Source organism: Ranitomeya imitator, chromosome 4 (genome assembly GCF_032444005.1).
Source record: "Ranitomeya imitator isolate aRanImi1 chromosome 4, aRanImi1.pri, whole genome shotgun sequence".
Lineage (NCBI taxonomy): Eukaryota > Metazoa > Chordata > Amphibia > Anura > Dendrobatidae > Ranitomeya > Ranitomeya imitator.
In genome coordinates, this window is record NC_091285.1 from 650,916,789 (window position 1) to 650,933,091 (window position 16,303).

The 16,303-nt window shown below is 48.8% G+C and overlaps 1 protein-coding gene across 1 annotated transcript in view; it reads right to left on the reverse strand.

Annotated features, from left to right (window-relative positions):
* The window catches only part of DPYSL2 (dihydropyrimidinase like 2), a 146,479-nt gene extending 133,762 nt beyond the window's left edge, over nucleotides 1–12,717 (reverse strand). Inside the window, exon 1 of the mRNA XM_069767014.1 lies at nucleotides 11,820–12,717. Coding sequence (XP_069623115.1) covers nucleotides 11,820–12,113 — 294 coding nt within the window. The 5' untranslated portion in view covers nucleotides 12,114–12,717. The remainder of the gene's footprint in view (nucleotides 1–11,819) is intronic.
* Between the last annotated feature and the right edge of the window lie 3,586 nt (nucleotides 12,718–16,303).

A 16,303-nucleotide genomic window follows, 5' to 3' on the forward strand; every position in this document is an offset into this window, starting at 1 on the left:
CCAGCAGGGGAAAACTGATATTAACTCCTGCTGGTCCTGAAAGGAAAAAGCTATATTTAAAACAGTAAAACCAGAGCTGCCACGAATCCAAACATGGATCGTGACAGTACCCCCCTTTCAATGAGGGGCCTCTGGACCCTCAACACCGGACCTCACCAGAAACTACATACGGTGAGGACGCCTCGATCCACCAGAGTTCACCTCTGCAGTCCTCAGGTTTATGGCAAATGCAGCCCAGTGGAGATGGTAAAAACGTAGGCACTGGAGGCACCACAAATCTCCAGAGCGCAAACCTGGGGAATACGTTGTGTACGTACATTACTGGGGGTATCTCCAGCTGGAAAGTCCCTGCTGAAAATAACCGACACCTGATACAGCACGATCACCCTAAAACACCAGGTCCCAGAAGCATACTACCGCCTGATGTTTTGGGTGGACACCCACACTACTCATTCTCACCCAGGTCCGGACCTGAACGTTTATTTCCATGCATACGTTTGCCACAAGATAGTGAACTCTTTGAGGAACCGACAACAGAGGCGTCCCCATATGTCACCAAACTCATACCCCCACTACACACAGAGGGAACCACCACCCTCCCCTGACCTCTCCTCCTAAGAGGACTCCGAGACTCAGGGTTTACTTGTGGTGAGGGTTGAGTCTTGCCCATACCTGTTATGGCCGGCAATCAGGCAACACAGCGTGCAGTAATCAGCGCACATACAGAGATCTGGCAATAACCAAAAACAATAGGACGAGCTCTGAGACGTGGAATCTCTGTAGACTGCAGTACCTGATCTATCCTCACACAACTATAAGCAGCAGTGGATTGCGCCTATCACTACCTATGCAACTCGGCACTGCCTGAGGAGCTGACTAGCCTGAAGATAGAAATACAAGCCTGACTTACCTCAGAGAAATACCCCAAAGGAATAGGCAGCCCCCCACATATAATGACTGTTAGCAAGATGAAAAGACAAACGTAGGAATGAAATAGATTCAGCAAAGTGAGGCCCGATATTCTAGACAGAGCGAGGATAGCAAAGAGAACTATGCAGTCTACAAAAAACCCTAAAACGAAAACCACGCAAAGGGGCAAAAAGACCCACCGTGCCGAACTAACAGCACGGCGGTGCACCCCTTTGCTTCTTAGAGCTTCCAGCAAAAGTAAATAGCAAGCTGGACAGAAAAAACAGAAAACAAACTAGAAGCACTTATCTAGCAGAGCAGCAGGCCCAAGGAAAGATGCAGTAGCTCAGATCCAACACTGGAACATTGACAAGGAGCAAGGAAGACAGACTCAGGTGGAGCTAAATAGCAAGGCAGCCAACGAGCTCACCAAAACACCTGAGGGAGGAAGCCCAGAGACTGCAATACCACTTGTGACCACAGAAGTAAACTCAGCCACAGAATTCACAACAGTACCCCCCCCTTGAGGAGGGGTCACCGAACCCTCACCAGAACCCCCAGGCCGACCAGGATGAGCCACATGAAAGGCACGAACAAGATCTGGGGCATGGACATCAGAGGCAAAAACCCAGGAATTATCTTCCTGAGCATAACCCTTCCATTTGACCAGATACTGGAGTTTCCGTCTAGAGACACGAGAATCCAAAATCTTCTCCACAATATACTCCAATTCCCCCTCCACCAAAACAGGGGCAGGAGGCTCCACAGATGGAACCATAGGTGCCACGTATCTCCTCAACAACGACCTATGGAATACATTATGTATGGAAAAGGAGTCTGGGAGGGTCAGACGAAAAGACACCGGATTGAGAATCTCAGAAATCCTATACGGACCAATAAAACGAGGTTTAAATTTAGGAGAGGAAACCTTCATAGGAATATGACGAGAAGATAACCAAACCAGATCCCCAACACGAAGTCGGGGTCCCACACGGCGTCTGCGATTAGCGAAAAGCTGAGCCTTCTCCTGGGACAAGGTCAAATTGTCCACTACCTGAGTCCAGATCTGCTGCAACCTGTCCACCACAGAATCCACACCAGGACAGTCCGAAGACTCAACCTGTCCTGAAGAGAAACGAGGATGGAACCCAGAATTGCAGAAAAATGGAGAGACCAAGGTAGCCGAGCTGGCCCGATTATTAAGGGCGAACTCAGCCAACGGCAAAAATGACACCCAATCATCCTGGTCAGCGGAAACAAAACATCTCAGATATGTTTCCAAGGTCTGATTGGTTCGTTCGGTCTGGCCATTAGTCTGAGGATGGAAGGCCGAGGAGAAAGATAGGTCAATGCCCATCCTACCACAAAAGGCTCGCCAGAACCTCGAGACAAACTGGGAACCTCTGTCAGAAACAATATTCTCAGGAATGCCATGTAAACGAACCACATGCTGGAAGAACAAAGGCACCAAATCAGAGGAGGAAGGCAATTTAACCGAGGGCACCAGATGGACCATTTTAGAAAAGCGATCACAGACCACCCAAATGACCGACATTTTTTGAGAAACGGGAAGGTCAGAAATGAAATCCATCGAAATATGTGTCCAAGGCCTCTTCGGGACCGGCAAGGGCAAAAGCAACCCACTGGCACGTGAACAGCAGGGCTTAGCCCTAGCACAAATTCCACAGGACTGCACAAAAGCACGCACATCCCGTGACAGAGATGGCCACCAGAAGGATCTAGCAACCAACTCCCTGGTACCAAAGATTCCTGGATGACCGGCCAGCACCGAACAATGAAGTTCAGAGATAACTTTACTAGTCCACCTATCAGGGACGAACAGTTTCTCGGCCGGACAACGATCAGGTTTATTAGCCTGAAATTTCTGCAACACTCTCCGCAAATCAGGGGAGATGGCAGACACAATGACTCCTTCCTTGAGGATACTCGCCGGCTCAGATAACCCCGGAGAGTCGGGCACAAAACTCCTAGACAGAGCATCCGCCTTCACATTTTTAGAGCCCGGAAGGTATGAAATCACAAAATCAAAACGAGCAAAAAATAACGACCAACGGGCCTGTCTAGGATTCAAGCGCTTGGCAGACTCAAGATAAGTAAGGTTCTTATGATCAGTCAATACCACCACGCGATGCTTAGCACCCTCAAGCCAATGACGCCACTCCTCGAATGCCCACTTCATGGCCAGCAACTCTCGGTTGCCCACATCATAATTACGCTCAGCAGCAGAAAATTTCCTGGAAAAGAAAGCACATGGTTTGAACACTGAGCAACCAGAACCTCTCTGTGACAAAACCGCCCCTGCACCAATCTCAGAAGCATCAACCTCGACCTGGAACGGAAGAGAAACATCAGGTTGACACAACACAGGGGCACAGCAAAAACGACGCTTCAACTCCTGAAAAGCTTCCACGGCAGCAGAAGACCAATTAACCAAATCAGCACCCTTCTTGGTCAAATCGGTCAATGGTCTGGCAATGCTAGAAAAATTACAGATGAAGCGACGATAAAAATTAGCAAAGCCCAGGAATTTCTGCAGACTTTTTAGAGATGTCGGCTGAGTCCAATCCTGGATGGCCTGAACCTTAACCGGATCCATCTCGATAGTAGAAGGGGAAAAGATGAACCCCAAAAATGAAACTTTCTGCACACCGAAGAGACACTTTGATCCCTTCACGAACAAGGAATTAACACGCAGTACCTGGAAAACCATTCTGACTTGCTTCACATGAGACTCCCAATCATCTGAGAAGATCAAAATGTCATCCAAGTAAACAATCAAGAATTTATCCAGATACTCACGGAAAATGTCATGCATAAAAGACTGAAAAACAGATGGAGCATTGGCAAGTCCGAACGGCATCACCAGATACTCAAAATGACCCTCGGGCGTATTAAATGTCGTTTTCCATTCATCTCCCTGCCTGATTCTCACCAGATTATACGCACCACGAAGATCAATCTTAGTAAACCAACTAGCCCCCTTAATCCGAGCAAACAAGTCAGAAATCAATGGCAAGGGATACTGAAACTTAACAGTGATCTTATTAAGAAGGCGGTAATCAATACACGGTCTTAGCGAACCATCCTTCTTGGCTACAAAAAAGAACCCTGCTCCCAATGGTGACGACGATGGGCGAATATGTCCCTTCTCCAGGGACTCCTTCACATAACTGCGCATAGCGGTGTGTTCAGGTACGGACAAATTAAATAAACGACCCTTAGGGAATTTACTACCAGGAATCAAATCGATAGCACAATCACAATTCCTATGCGGAGGTAGGGCATCAGACTTGGACTCTTCAAATACATCCTGAAAGTCCGACAAGAACTCTGGGATGTCAGAAGGAATGGATGACGAAATAGACAAAAATGGAACATCACCATGTACCCCCTGACAACCCCAGCTGGTTACCGACATAGAGTTCCAATCCAATACTGGATTATGGATTTGTAGCCATGGCAACCCCAACACGACCACATCATGCAAATTATGCAGTACCAGAAAGCGAATAACTTCCTGATGTGCAGGAGCCATGCACATGGTCAGCTGGGCCCAGTACTGAGGCTTATTCTTGGCCAAAGGTGTAGCATCAATTCCTCTCAACGGAATAGGACACCGCAAAGGCTCCAAGAAAAATCCACAACGTTTAGCATAATCCAAATCCATCAGATTCAGGGCAGCGCCTGAATCCACAAACGCCATGAGAGAATACGATGACAAAGAGCACATTAAGGTAATGGACAAAAGGAATTTGGACTGTACAGTACCAATAACGGCAGAGCTATCGAACCGCCTAGTGCGTTTAGGACAATTAGAAATAGCATGAGTAGAATCACCACAATAGAAACACAGCCTGTTCAGACGTCTGTGTTCTTGCCGTTCTACTTTAGTCATAGTCCTGTCGCACTGCATAGGCTCAGGTTTACTCTCAGACAATACCGCCAGATGGTGCACAGATTTACGCTCGCGCAAGCAACGACCGATCTGAATGGCCAAGGACATAGACTCATTCAAACCAGCAGGCATAGGAAATCCCACCATTACATCCTTAAGAGCTTCAGAGAGACCCTTTCTGAACAAAGCCGCTAGTGCAGATTCATTCCACAGAGTGAGTACTGACCACTTCCTAAATTTCTGACAATATACTTCTACATCATCCTGACCCTGGCATAAAGCCAGCAGATTTTTCTCAGCCTGATCCACTGAATTAGGCTCATCGTAAAGCAATCCCAGCGCCTGGAAAAATGCATCAACATTACTCAATGCAGAATCTCCTGGTGCAAGAGAAAACGCCCAGTCCTGTGGGTCGCCGCGCAAAAAAAGAAATAATAATCAAAACCTGTTGAATAGGATTACCAGAAGAATGAGGTTTCAAGGCCAAAAATAGCTTACAATTATTTCTGAAGCTCAGGAACTTAGTTCTGTCACCAAAAAACAAATCAGGAATCGGAATTCTTGGTTCTAGCATCGATTTCTGATCAATAGTATCATGAATCTTTTGTACATTTACAACGAGATTATCCATTGAGGAGCACAGAGCCTGAATATCCATGTCCACAGGTGTGTCCTGAAGCACTCTAATGTCTAGGAGAAAAAAAAGACTGAAGACAGAGCTAAGAAAAAAAAATGATGTCAGGATTTCTTTTTTCCCTCTATTGGGAATCATTGGTGGCTCCTTGTACTGTTATGGCCGGCAATCAGGCAACACAGTGTGCAGTAATCAGCGCACATACAGAGATCTGGCAATAACCAAAAACAATAGGACGAGCTCTGAGACGTGGAATCTCTGTAGACTGCAGTACCTGATCTATCCTCACACAACTATAAGCAGCAGTGGATTGCGCCTATCACTACCTATGCAACTCGGCACTGCCTGAGGAGCTGACTAGCCTGAAGATAGAAATACAAGCCTGACTTACCTCAGAGAAATACCCCAAAGGAATAGGCAGCCCCCCATATATAATGACTGTTAGCAAGATGAAAAGACAAACGTAGGAATGAAATAGATTCAGCAAAGTGAGGCCCGATATTCTAGACAGAGCGAGGATAGGAAAGAGAACTATGCAGTCTACAAAAAACCCTAAAACGAAAACCACGCAAAGGGGCAAAAAGACCCACCGTGCCGAACTAACAGCACGGCGGTGCACCCCTTTGCTTCTCAGAGCTTCCAGCAAAAGTAAATAGCAAGCTGGACAGAAAAAACAGAAAACAAACTAGAAGCACTTATCTAGCAGAGCAGCAGGCCCAAGGAAAGATGCAGTAGCTCAGATCCAACACTGGAACATTGACAAGGAGCAAGGAAGACAGACTCAGGTGGAGCTAAATAGCAAGGCAGCCAACGAGCTCACCAAAACACCTGAGGGAGGAAGCCCAGAGACTGCAATACCACTTGTGACCACAGAAGTGAACTCAGCCACAGAATTCACAACACATACCCCTGGCAGCTCCTTAGCTGCCTTCAACGGAGACGAAGGGGTAGGGTTAAGAAGGACAGTAGAGACAGTGGTTCTCAGGCAGCAGTCTTTGAAAGACTGGTCTCCACTGACCACCTCCCTGGACTGCCAATCTATGACCGGGTTGTGTTTCTTCATCCAGGGAAGTCCTAGGTTGATGGGAGTTGGCATACCCTCCAAGACGTAGCATGACATGGACTCCTTATGTAGAGTCCCTATACGCAGATTAATATCTAGGACTTGGGTCACTCTCCCCTGGCTAAGAGGAACAGAGCCAATTGCCTGAACCCTAATGGGTCTCGCCAGTGTCCTACCCATCAGGCCATGGGTCTGAACAAAGAGAGCATCCGCCAAATTGACTCCCGCTCCACTGTCCACAAGCACCGAACAATCTCAGTAACTCCACCAAACACCACTTCAGCAGGTATGGGACACTGATGTGTCGCCTCCCTCCTCACCACCAGGGGGACACGGCTTTTTAGTTGGTGCACATAATTTGGCACGAGTTGGGCAGACATTGATGAAATAGCAGAATAAAGGCACCAGGATAACGAGCTCATGAAACCAGCTGATACACCCCAGCAGCCAGCGCGCTCCGACAGTCAGCTGACGCATCAGGTGACCAATTAAAGGACGGTGGGAGTGGTCACCACCCACATCAGCTGACCTAGCCACACTGCAGTTACAGCTCATAGCCAGCAGGGGAAAACTGATATTAACCCCCGCTGGTCCTGAAAGGAAAAAGCTATTTTTAAAACAGAGTAAAACCAGAGCTGCCACAAATCCAAACATGGATCGTGACACAGGGGGAGGGAAATTATTACAGGACTGGGGACATTATTATAGAACGGGCACATTATTACAGGCTGAGGGACATTATTACAGGACAGAGCACATTATTACAGGGTGAGGGACATTATTCCAGGACTGGGAACATTATTACACAATGAGGGACATTATTACAGGACAAGGACATTATTACAGGGTGAGGGACACTATAACAGGACAGGGACATTATTACAGGATGGGACATTATTACAGGCTGAGTGACATTATTACAGGACAGGGGACATTATTACAGGCTGAGTGACATTATTACAGGACAGGGACATTATTACAGGGTGAGGGACATTATTACAGGACAGGGGACATTATTACAGGCTGAGTGACATTATTACAGGACAGGGGACATTATTACAGGACAGGGGACATTATTACAGGCTGAGTGACATTATTACAGGACAGGGGACATTATTACAGGCTGAGGGACATTAATACCGGACAGGGGGCATTATTACAGGGTGAGGGACATTATAACAGGACGGGGACATTATTACTGGACAGGGGACATTATTACAGGCTGAGTGACATTATTACAGGACAGGGGGCATTATTACAGGGTGAGGGACATTACAGGACCGGGGACATTATTACAGGACTGGGGACTTTATTTTAGGACGGGGACATTATTACAGGACAGGGGACATTATTACATACTGAGGGACATTATTACAAGCAGAGGGATATTATTACATGACAGGGGGCATTATTACAGGCTGATAGACATTATTACAGGACAGGGGACATTATTACACAGTGAGGGACATTATTACACAGTGAGGGACATTATTACATAGTGAGGTAGATTATTACAGGGCAGGGGAGATTATTACACAGTGAGGGACATTATTACACAGTGAGGGACATTATTACATAGTGAGGTAGATTATTACAGGGCAGGGGAGATTATTACAGGATGAGGCACGTTATTACATGATTTGGGACTTTATTACAGGCTGGGGACCAGAATTACTATAAGGAGCTAATTGTAAAACTATATTGCTATTGCACACTTTTCTATGTGCGAAAAAAAAGCAAAAAACCTTTATTTAGACAGTGTAGGTCCCGTCCCGTTCTAGGTCACCTTGTCCTTTTGTCTGCCCTTATTCACACACTGAGGTCATCTCTGACACATGGTAAGGTTTTTATTATTAGACAGCGTAGGACCGTCCCGATCAGGGTCACCTTGTGGACGGTGGGATGGCTTTTATGCTATTTTTGATCAAACACAGTGTTACTAAGAACCCTGTGTTATTTAGATGCACTTTTTGTTTTTTACTTATTTGGTTACAGGCTCAGCAGGGTTTTTGCTCATTTTGTTTCTTGTAGGTTTTGTACTTTTCTGTGTGCGGCCCATTTCCCTGGCTGAGTTTGAGACCCCTGGTATTGGGGCTACAGGGTATCATGGCTTTAGAGATGCTGGTCACTGCCTGTGTGATATAGTCCAAGATGTCCCCAGCTAATTTCAGGAAGCAAAAATATGGACAAGCAAAGCAAACACTTGGTTACTTCCCTATGTCCAATTTCCTACTTCTGAGGCAATACCATTTGTGCTGCCCATGTCCTGCCTACCTTCCAGTCCTCCATGGCAGCTGGTCTTCATTTCTGCTCCTGGAACTTTAGTCCAGGCATGTAAGGCACATCTGGTGCTTTCTGGGCGTCACAACATCATGACGTGGAGTTAGAGCCAGTCACGTATGACGACAGAGTCGGCTTGTTAGGGGCTCACCTGGTGAGGTGGATTATCAAAGCTGTAGGTCAGGATGAGCAGCACAGTCCGGTGGCGATGATAGAGGGGAACTGGATTTGCTGGGTGGCGCATGGAACTATTAGGACCAGTACAGCTGGAGATGCAGGATTGCAGACGAATGAGCAAAACAGGAAGCACTAGATGTAGCATAGCCAAATGTGCGGACAGAACTGGGAGAACAAAGTAGAATATGCGGCATTACCGGGATAGCTGACATGAGTTAGAGACGAGGAACTTGGCACAGCAGAGTTAAAGATGTAGTGGCACTAGTGTTAAAGATGATGCGTGGACTGCGCGCTGTGAGGATGCTAAGATGGTGGCACTGGGAATGGCGGTAATGTGACAGCAAGTATGCGATATGACTATTCCCAGCCACATTTGGACTAGAGCGCGCAATGTGAGGAATCAAACGTCTACAGTCACACAGAGTAACCGCAGACTCGTAGTTTAAGACCGGACAACCCCTTTAAGTAACTGGACACGGCATAGTTGTAGATGTGGCAGCACCGGGTAATCAGGTATTTTGTTGCAGCAGAGTTGAAGGAATGAACAACAACTGCAAGTAGTAGAGATGAGTTCATTTTCAGATACCTTATGGTAGCTGAATGCTATACTACCGCAATACTCAGGCAGTACATGGCGGCCTGCGCCTGCCTCAAAAGGCCTTGACTGATATCAGAGGTGCCGTAATAATCCAGAGCAGACTAGCACAGAGGGAGCCGGCCAAAGGAGAAGAGTGCAAAGCCCAGAGATGGAGCCGGGACAGGTGAGTGACGCACCTAGGATGCAAGGACGAAGATGCTGGGAGCAGAAGTGAAGACCGGCTGCCATAGAGGACCAGACTGTACAATGGACAGGGGCAGCACAAATCAACACAGTCTGCCCAGTCATCGTCACACAAGTTGGGCGCCAACCCGCTGATCCCAGTGGCACTAGCAACATACTCCACCCTCCCGACTCAAAACGCACACTCAGCTGAGCAGAGCATCCATGTGTATGGTAAGGTTGAGAATTAAGCTAACAGCTATCGAAACTTTATGGGCAGCTTCAGTAACTAAAGTTATTAAGTTATGAATAAATCTGAGTTCCTGTGCAAAATCCATTAGCTACTTCATTATATTCTTCTAATTTACTGCATGTGTCAGTCCTAACTGCAGTTCTGGCATTCTCTTCAGGATAAAGAGAAAAAAGAATGGCCCAATTGGACAAGGGGTATTCTATCACTGTGAAAATGTATGATCATCATTAGTAGGAACAGCATCACTCATTACTGGAACTTACTTCCAGTTTACATAAATATGTCAATTAAAAATAAAAGAAAATATGTAAACAAATAAATAATAAATGTGTAATAAAATAAATAAAAAATATAGCTAAATAATAAATATTAACATATATTTAAATAAATTAGAAAGTAGGTAAACAAATAAAAATATGAAAAAAAGATAATAAAAATATAAATAAATGGATACACAGTAACCAAAACTAAAAACTATAATAAGCACATAAATACATTTGTGAAGAGATAATATGTGAAAAAAAAGATAAAAAATAAATATGTGAATTAGAAAGTAGGTAAATTAAAATGTTCAAAAATACATAAATAAAAGTATAAATAGTAACCAAAATATAATATGTATATAAATAATTAAAAATTGAAAATAGATATGTAAAAAAAATAGATAAATAATAAATATGTAAATTAGAAAGTAGGTGAATAAAATATGTAAAAAAATAAATATGTAAATAGTACTCCAAAGTAAACATATAATACATATTTAAATTAGTAAGTGAATACATTAAAGATAATCAATATAAATAAATGGATGAATAGTAACAAAATATAAAAATATAAATAAGTACATAAAAACAAAAAAATAATAAAGGAAAAAAAAAATATATAATAAATAATTATGTAAATTAGAAAGTAGTTAAATACAAACCTGTTAAAAAAAGATAAAAAAAATAATGGATGAATAGTAAGCAAAACTGAAAATATAAATAAGTATGTAAATAAATTAAAAAAAGTGAAAATAATTAAACATATATAAAATTTAGATAAAAAAAATATGTAATTTAGAATGTAGGTAATTAAATAAAATTATGTAAACAAAAATATGCAATTAGTATCCCAAACTAAACATATATTAAAAAAGTATAGAAATAAATAAAAATCCATAAAATAGATAAACATATGTAAAAAATAAACATGGAAATAAAAGAAATACTTAAAATTATTAATTAATAAAGACAAATAATCATGTAAATAATAAATCCATGCTGAATTGTAACTTCTCTGTATAAATGTATCTGAGTCATGTTATGGCGCCATAGTCAGTACTTCCCACCATTTAAAAAAAAAAACTTTCTTGGTGGTCTCCGCACCCAGAGGCCCAGTCATTGGATCCCTAAGTGATATTGTATGGCCTATATGTATATTACGCGTGGTGGGTTGGCGATGAATATCGTAGGTCCTGGTGGCAATGTAGTGGCCTTCACTATGGCACATGTTGCTTGCCACCAGCAGATCTGCAGTAAATCTGAGCCCACCTATAGGGTGGAGTCCACATGGACAAGCCTTATCAATACAGCTGGGTCCATGGAGAATATGGCAATGCAATAGGGGGGCACTGAGCATCACTAATACTGGGGTACCGTATGGGCCACACAAGGGGCACGGACACCCCTGGTCCTACATCACATGATGACAAGCAATCAACTTTAACCACAGGAGACTCCCACTTTCTGATGGCTGCAGCGAGAGAAGGGTTAATGCCCTGCCCTATAGGCGGCTTTATTGCCCCCTCCTCCGGTCTACTGGCATGGGTCATCAGACGTCACCCACCTTGTCATTGAGGTATTGAAGAGCTTCTTTGCCATAAGAACACTTGATCTCAAGCTTCCTCCCCTTGTCTGAAGGTGTCACGTCCTTCTGCTGCTCAATGACTTTCCCAGACCCCCGACAAGAAGATAAAGAGTCAAAATTAATGGTCTTGTTCTCAGAGGAGCCTTCCACGGGGCAGAACATCCCACAGAATTTCTGCCTTGGCTTGGGACTTCCAGATCCCATATTCTTGAAGAAGGCTGGGACCTCCTCCCCACCATTCTGCCGGCCACCTTGTTGCCTCCTGTCTGCCATCCTGAACTCGCCTGCCCCCCACCCTAGGGATGGACCAGTTATTTCAGGCAGATAAAGATTAAAAAAATGGGTGGAAAAAAAAAAATAAGGAGTCTGCAGGAGGAGGACTCTGATGTGGTGGTGGGAGGAGGAGGAGAAGGCACTGCAGGTTAGGAGGAGACAAAAGAAGCGAGTCCTGCTCACACCATGCTGAGTCCACTGGAGAGTCCAGCTGGAGGATCTGCCGGGATCTCCTCCGCTCCCAACTGCACCGCCTGCGCCTCAACTTAGCAGGATAGAAGGGAGGAGGAGGAGGAGGAGGAGGAGGAGGGTGCTGCTGCAGAAAGCCGCACACCCGGAAGTGAGGGAGCCTGCAAGTTACGGGAGAAGCCACACACCGGCATCTGCTGGGGGCAATGGTCACTGCTGGGGGTCCCCGTGCTGCAGTGCTGGTGTGAGGAGGCAGCATCAGCTGGGGGGCACTGACCACATGGCCGGGGGTCCGTCCTGGCTTGTAGGGTCTGTGTGCACGACCCCCTAGGTGAGAACAATAGGAGCGAGACGGCGCATGGAGCGGAGCTGCCGGCAGGAGCCTTCTCCGGGGCGCTGTCCCTTCAGCACCACCCAGCCCGGCCCTCCAGAAACATGTGCTGCCTGTCAGAGGAGAAAGCACCACTGCCGGCCATGTGTGCCACCCTGTCAGAGGAGAAAGCACCACTGCCAGCCATGTGTGCCACCCTGTCAGAGGAGAAAGCACCACTGCCGGCCATGTGTGCCACCCTGTCAGAGGAGAAAGCACCACTGCCGGCCATGTGTGCCACCCTGTCAGAGGAGAAAGCACCGCTGCCGGCCATGTGTGCCACCCTGTCAGAGGAGAAAGCACCACTGCCGGCCATGTGTGCCACCCTGTCAGAGGAGAAAGCACCACTGCCGGCCATGTGTGCCACCCTGTCAGAGGAGAAAGCACCACTGCCAGCCATGTGTGCCACCCTGTCAGAGGAGAAAGCACCACTGCCAGCCATGTGTGCCACCCTGTCAGAGGAGAAAGCACCACTGCCAGCCATGTGTGCCACCCTGTCAGAGGAGAAAGCACCACTGCCGGCCATGTGTGCCACCCTGTCAGAGGAGAAAGCACCACTGCCGGCCATGTGTGCCACCCTGTCAGAGGAGAAAGCACCGCTGCCGGCCATGTGTGCCACCCTGTCAGAGGAGAAAGCACCACTGCCGGCCATGTGTGCCACCCTGTCAGAGGAGAAAGCACCACTGCCAGCCATGTGTGCCACCCTGTCAGAGGAGAAAGCACCACTGCCAGCCATGTGTGCCACCCTGTCAGAGGAGAAAGCACCACTGCCGGCCATGTGTGCCACCCTGTCAGAGGAGAAAGCACCACTGCCGGCCATGTGTGCCACCCTGTCAGAGGAGAAAGCACCACTGCCGGCCATGTGTGCCACCCTGTCAGAGGAGAAAGCACCACTGCCGGCCATGTGTGCCACCCTGTCAGAGGAGAAAGCACCGCTGCCGGCCATGTGTGCCACCCTGTCAGAGGAGAAAGCACCACTGCCGGCCATGTGTGCCACCCTGTCAGAGGAGAAAGCACCACTGCCGGCCATGTGTGCCACCCTGTCAGAGGAGAAAGCACCACTGCCGGCCATGTGTGCCACCCTGTCAGAGGAGAAAGCACCACTGCCAGCCATGTGTGCCACCCTGTCAGAGGAGAAAGCACCACTGCCGGCCATGTGTGCCACCCTGTCAGAGGAGAAAGCACCACTGCCGGCCATGTGTGCCACCCTGTCAGAGGAGAAAGCACCACTGCCGGCCATGTGTGCCACCCTGTCAGAGGAGAAAGCACCGCTGCCGGCCATGTGTGCCACCCTGTCAGAGGAGAAAGCACCACTGCCAGCCATGTGTGCCACCCTGTCAGAGGAGAAAGCACCACTGCCAGCCATGTGTGCCACCCTGTCAGAGGAGAAAGCACCACTGCCGGCCATGTGTGCCACCCTGTCAGAGGAGAAAGCACCACTGCCGGCCATGTGTGCCACCCTGTCAGAGGAGAAAGCACCACTGCCGGCCATGTGTGCCACCCTGTCAGAGGAGAAAGCACCACTGCCGGCCATGTGTGCCACCCTGTCAGAGGAGAAAGCACCGCTGCCGGCCATGTGTGCCACCCTGTCAGAGGAGAAAGCACCACTGCCGGCCATGTGTGCCACCCTGTCAGAGGAGAAAGCACCACTGCCGGCCATGTGTGCCACCCTGTCAGAGGAGAAAGCACCACTGCCGGCCATGTGTGCCACCCTGTCAGAGGAGAAAGCACCACTGCCGGCCATGTGTGCCACCCTGTCAGAGGAGAAAGCACCGCTGCCGGCCATGTGTGCCACCCTGTCAGAGGAGAAAGCACCACTGCCGGCCATGTGTGCCACCCTGTCAGAGGAGAAAGCACCGCTGCCGGCCATGTGTGCCACCCTGTCAGAGGAGAAAGCACCACTGCCGGCCATGTGTGCCACCCTGTCAGAGGAGAAAGCACCACTGCCAGCCATGTGTGCCACCCTGTCAGAGGAGAAAGCACCACTGCCAGCCATGTGTGCCACCCTGTCAGAGGAGAAAGCACCACTGCCGGCCATGTGTGCCACCCTGTCAGAGGAGAAAGCACCACTGCCGGCCATGTGTGCCACCCTGTCAGAGGAGAAAGCACCACTGCCAGCCATGTGTGCCACCCTGTCAGAGGAGAAAGCACCACTGCCAGCCATGTGTGCCACCCTGTCAGAGGAGAAAGCACCACTGCCGGCCATGTGTGCCACCCTGTCAGAGGAGAAAGCACCACTGCCGGCCATGTGTGCCACCCTGTCAGAGGAGAAAGCACCACTGCCGGCCATGTGTGCCACCCTGTCAGAGGAGAAAGCACCACTGCCGGCCATGTGTGCCACCCTGTCAGAGGAGAAAGCACCACTGCCGGCCATGTGTGCCACCCTGTCAGAGGAGAAAGCACCACTGCCGGCCATGTGTGCCACCCTGTCAGAGGAGAAAGCACCACTGCCGGCCATGTGTGCCACCCTGTCAGAGGAGAAAGCACCACTGCCGGCCATGTGTGCCACCCTGTCAGAGGAGAAAGCACCACTGCCGGCCATGTGTGCCACCCTGTCAGAGGAGAAAGCACCACTGCCGGCCATGTGTGCCACCCTGTCAGAGGAGAAAGCACCACTGCCGGCCATGTGTGCCACCCTGTCAGAGGAGAAAGCACCACTGCCGGCCATGTGTGCCACCCTGTCAGAGGAGAAAGCACCACTGCCGGCCATGTGTGCCACCCTGTCAGAGGAGAAAGCACCACTGCCGGCCATGTGTGCCACCCTGTCAGAGGAGAAAGCACCACTGCCGGCCATGTGTGCCACCCTGTCAGAGGAGAAAGCACCACTGCCGGCCATGTGTGCCACCCTGTCAGAGGAGAAAGCACCACTGCCGGCCATGTGTGCCACCCTGCCAGAGAAGAAAGCACCACTGCCGGCCATGTGTGCCACCCTGTCAGAGGAGAAAGCACCACTGCCGGCCATGTGTGCCACCCTGTCAGAGGAGAAAGCACCACTGCCGGCCATGTGTGCCACCCTGTCAGAGGAGGAAGCACCACTGCCGGCCATGTGTGCCACCCTGTCAGAGGAGAAAGCACCACTGCCGGCCATGTGTGCCACCCTGTCAGAGGAGGAAGCACCACTGCCGGCCATGTGTGCCACCCTGTCAGAGGAGAAAGCACCACTGCCGGCCATGTGTGCCACCCTGTCAGAGGAGAAAGCACCACTGCCGGCCATGTGTGCCACCCTGTCAGAGGAGAAAGCACCACTGCCAGCCATGTGTGCCACCCTGTCAGAGGAGAAAGCACCACTGCCGGCCATGTGTGCCACCCTGTCAGAGGAGAAAGCACCACTGCCGGCCATGTGTGCCACCCTGTCAGAGGAGAAAGCACCACTGCCGGCCATGTGTGCCACCCTGTCAGAGGAGAAAGCACCACTGCCAGCCATGTGTGCCACCCTGTCAGAGGAGAAAGCACCACTGCCGGCCATGTGTGCCACCCTGTCAGAGGAGAAAGCACCACTGCCAGCCATGTGTGCCACCCTGTCAGAGGAGAAAGCACCACTGCCGGCCATGTGTGCCACCCTGTCAGAGGAGAAAGCACCGCTGCCGGCCATGTGTGCCACCCTGTCAGAGGAGAAAGCACCACTGCCGGC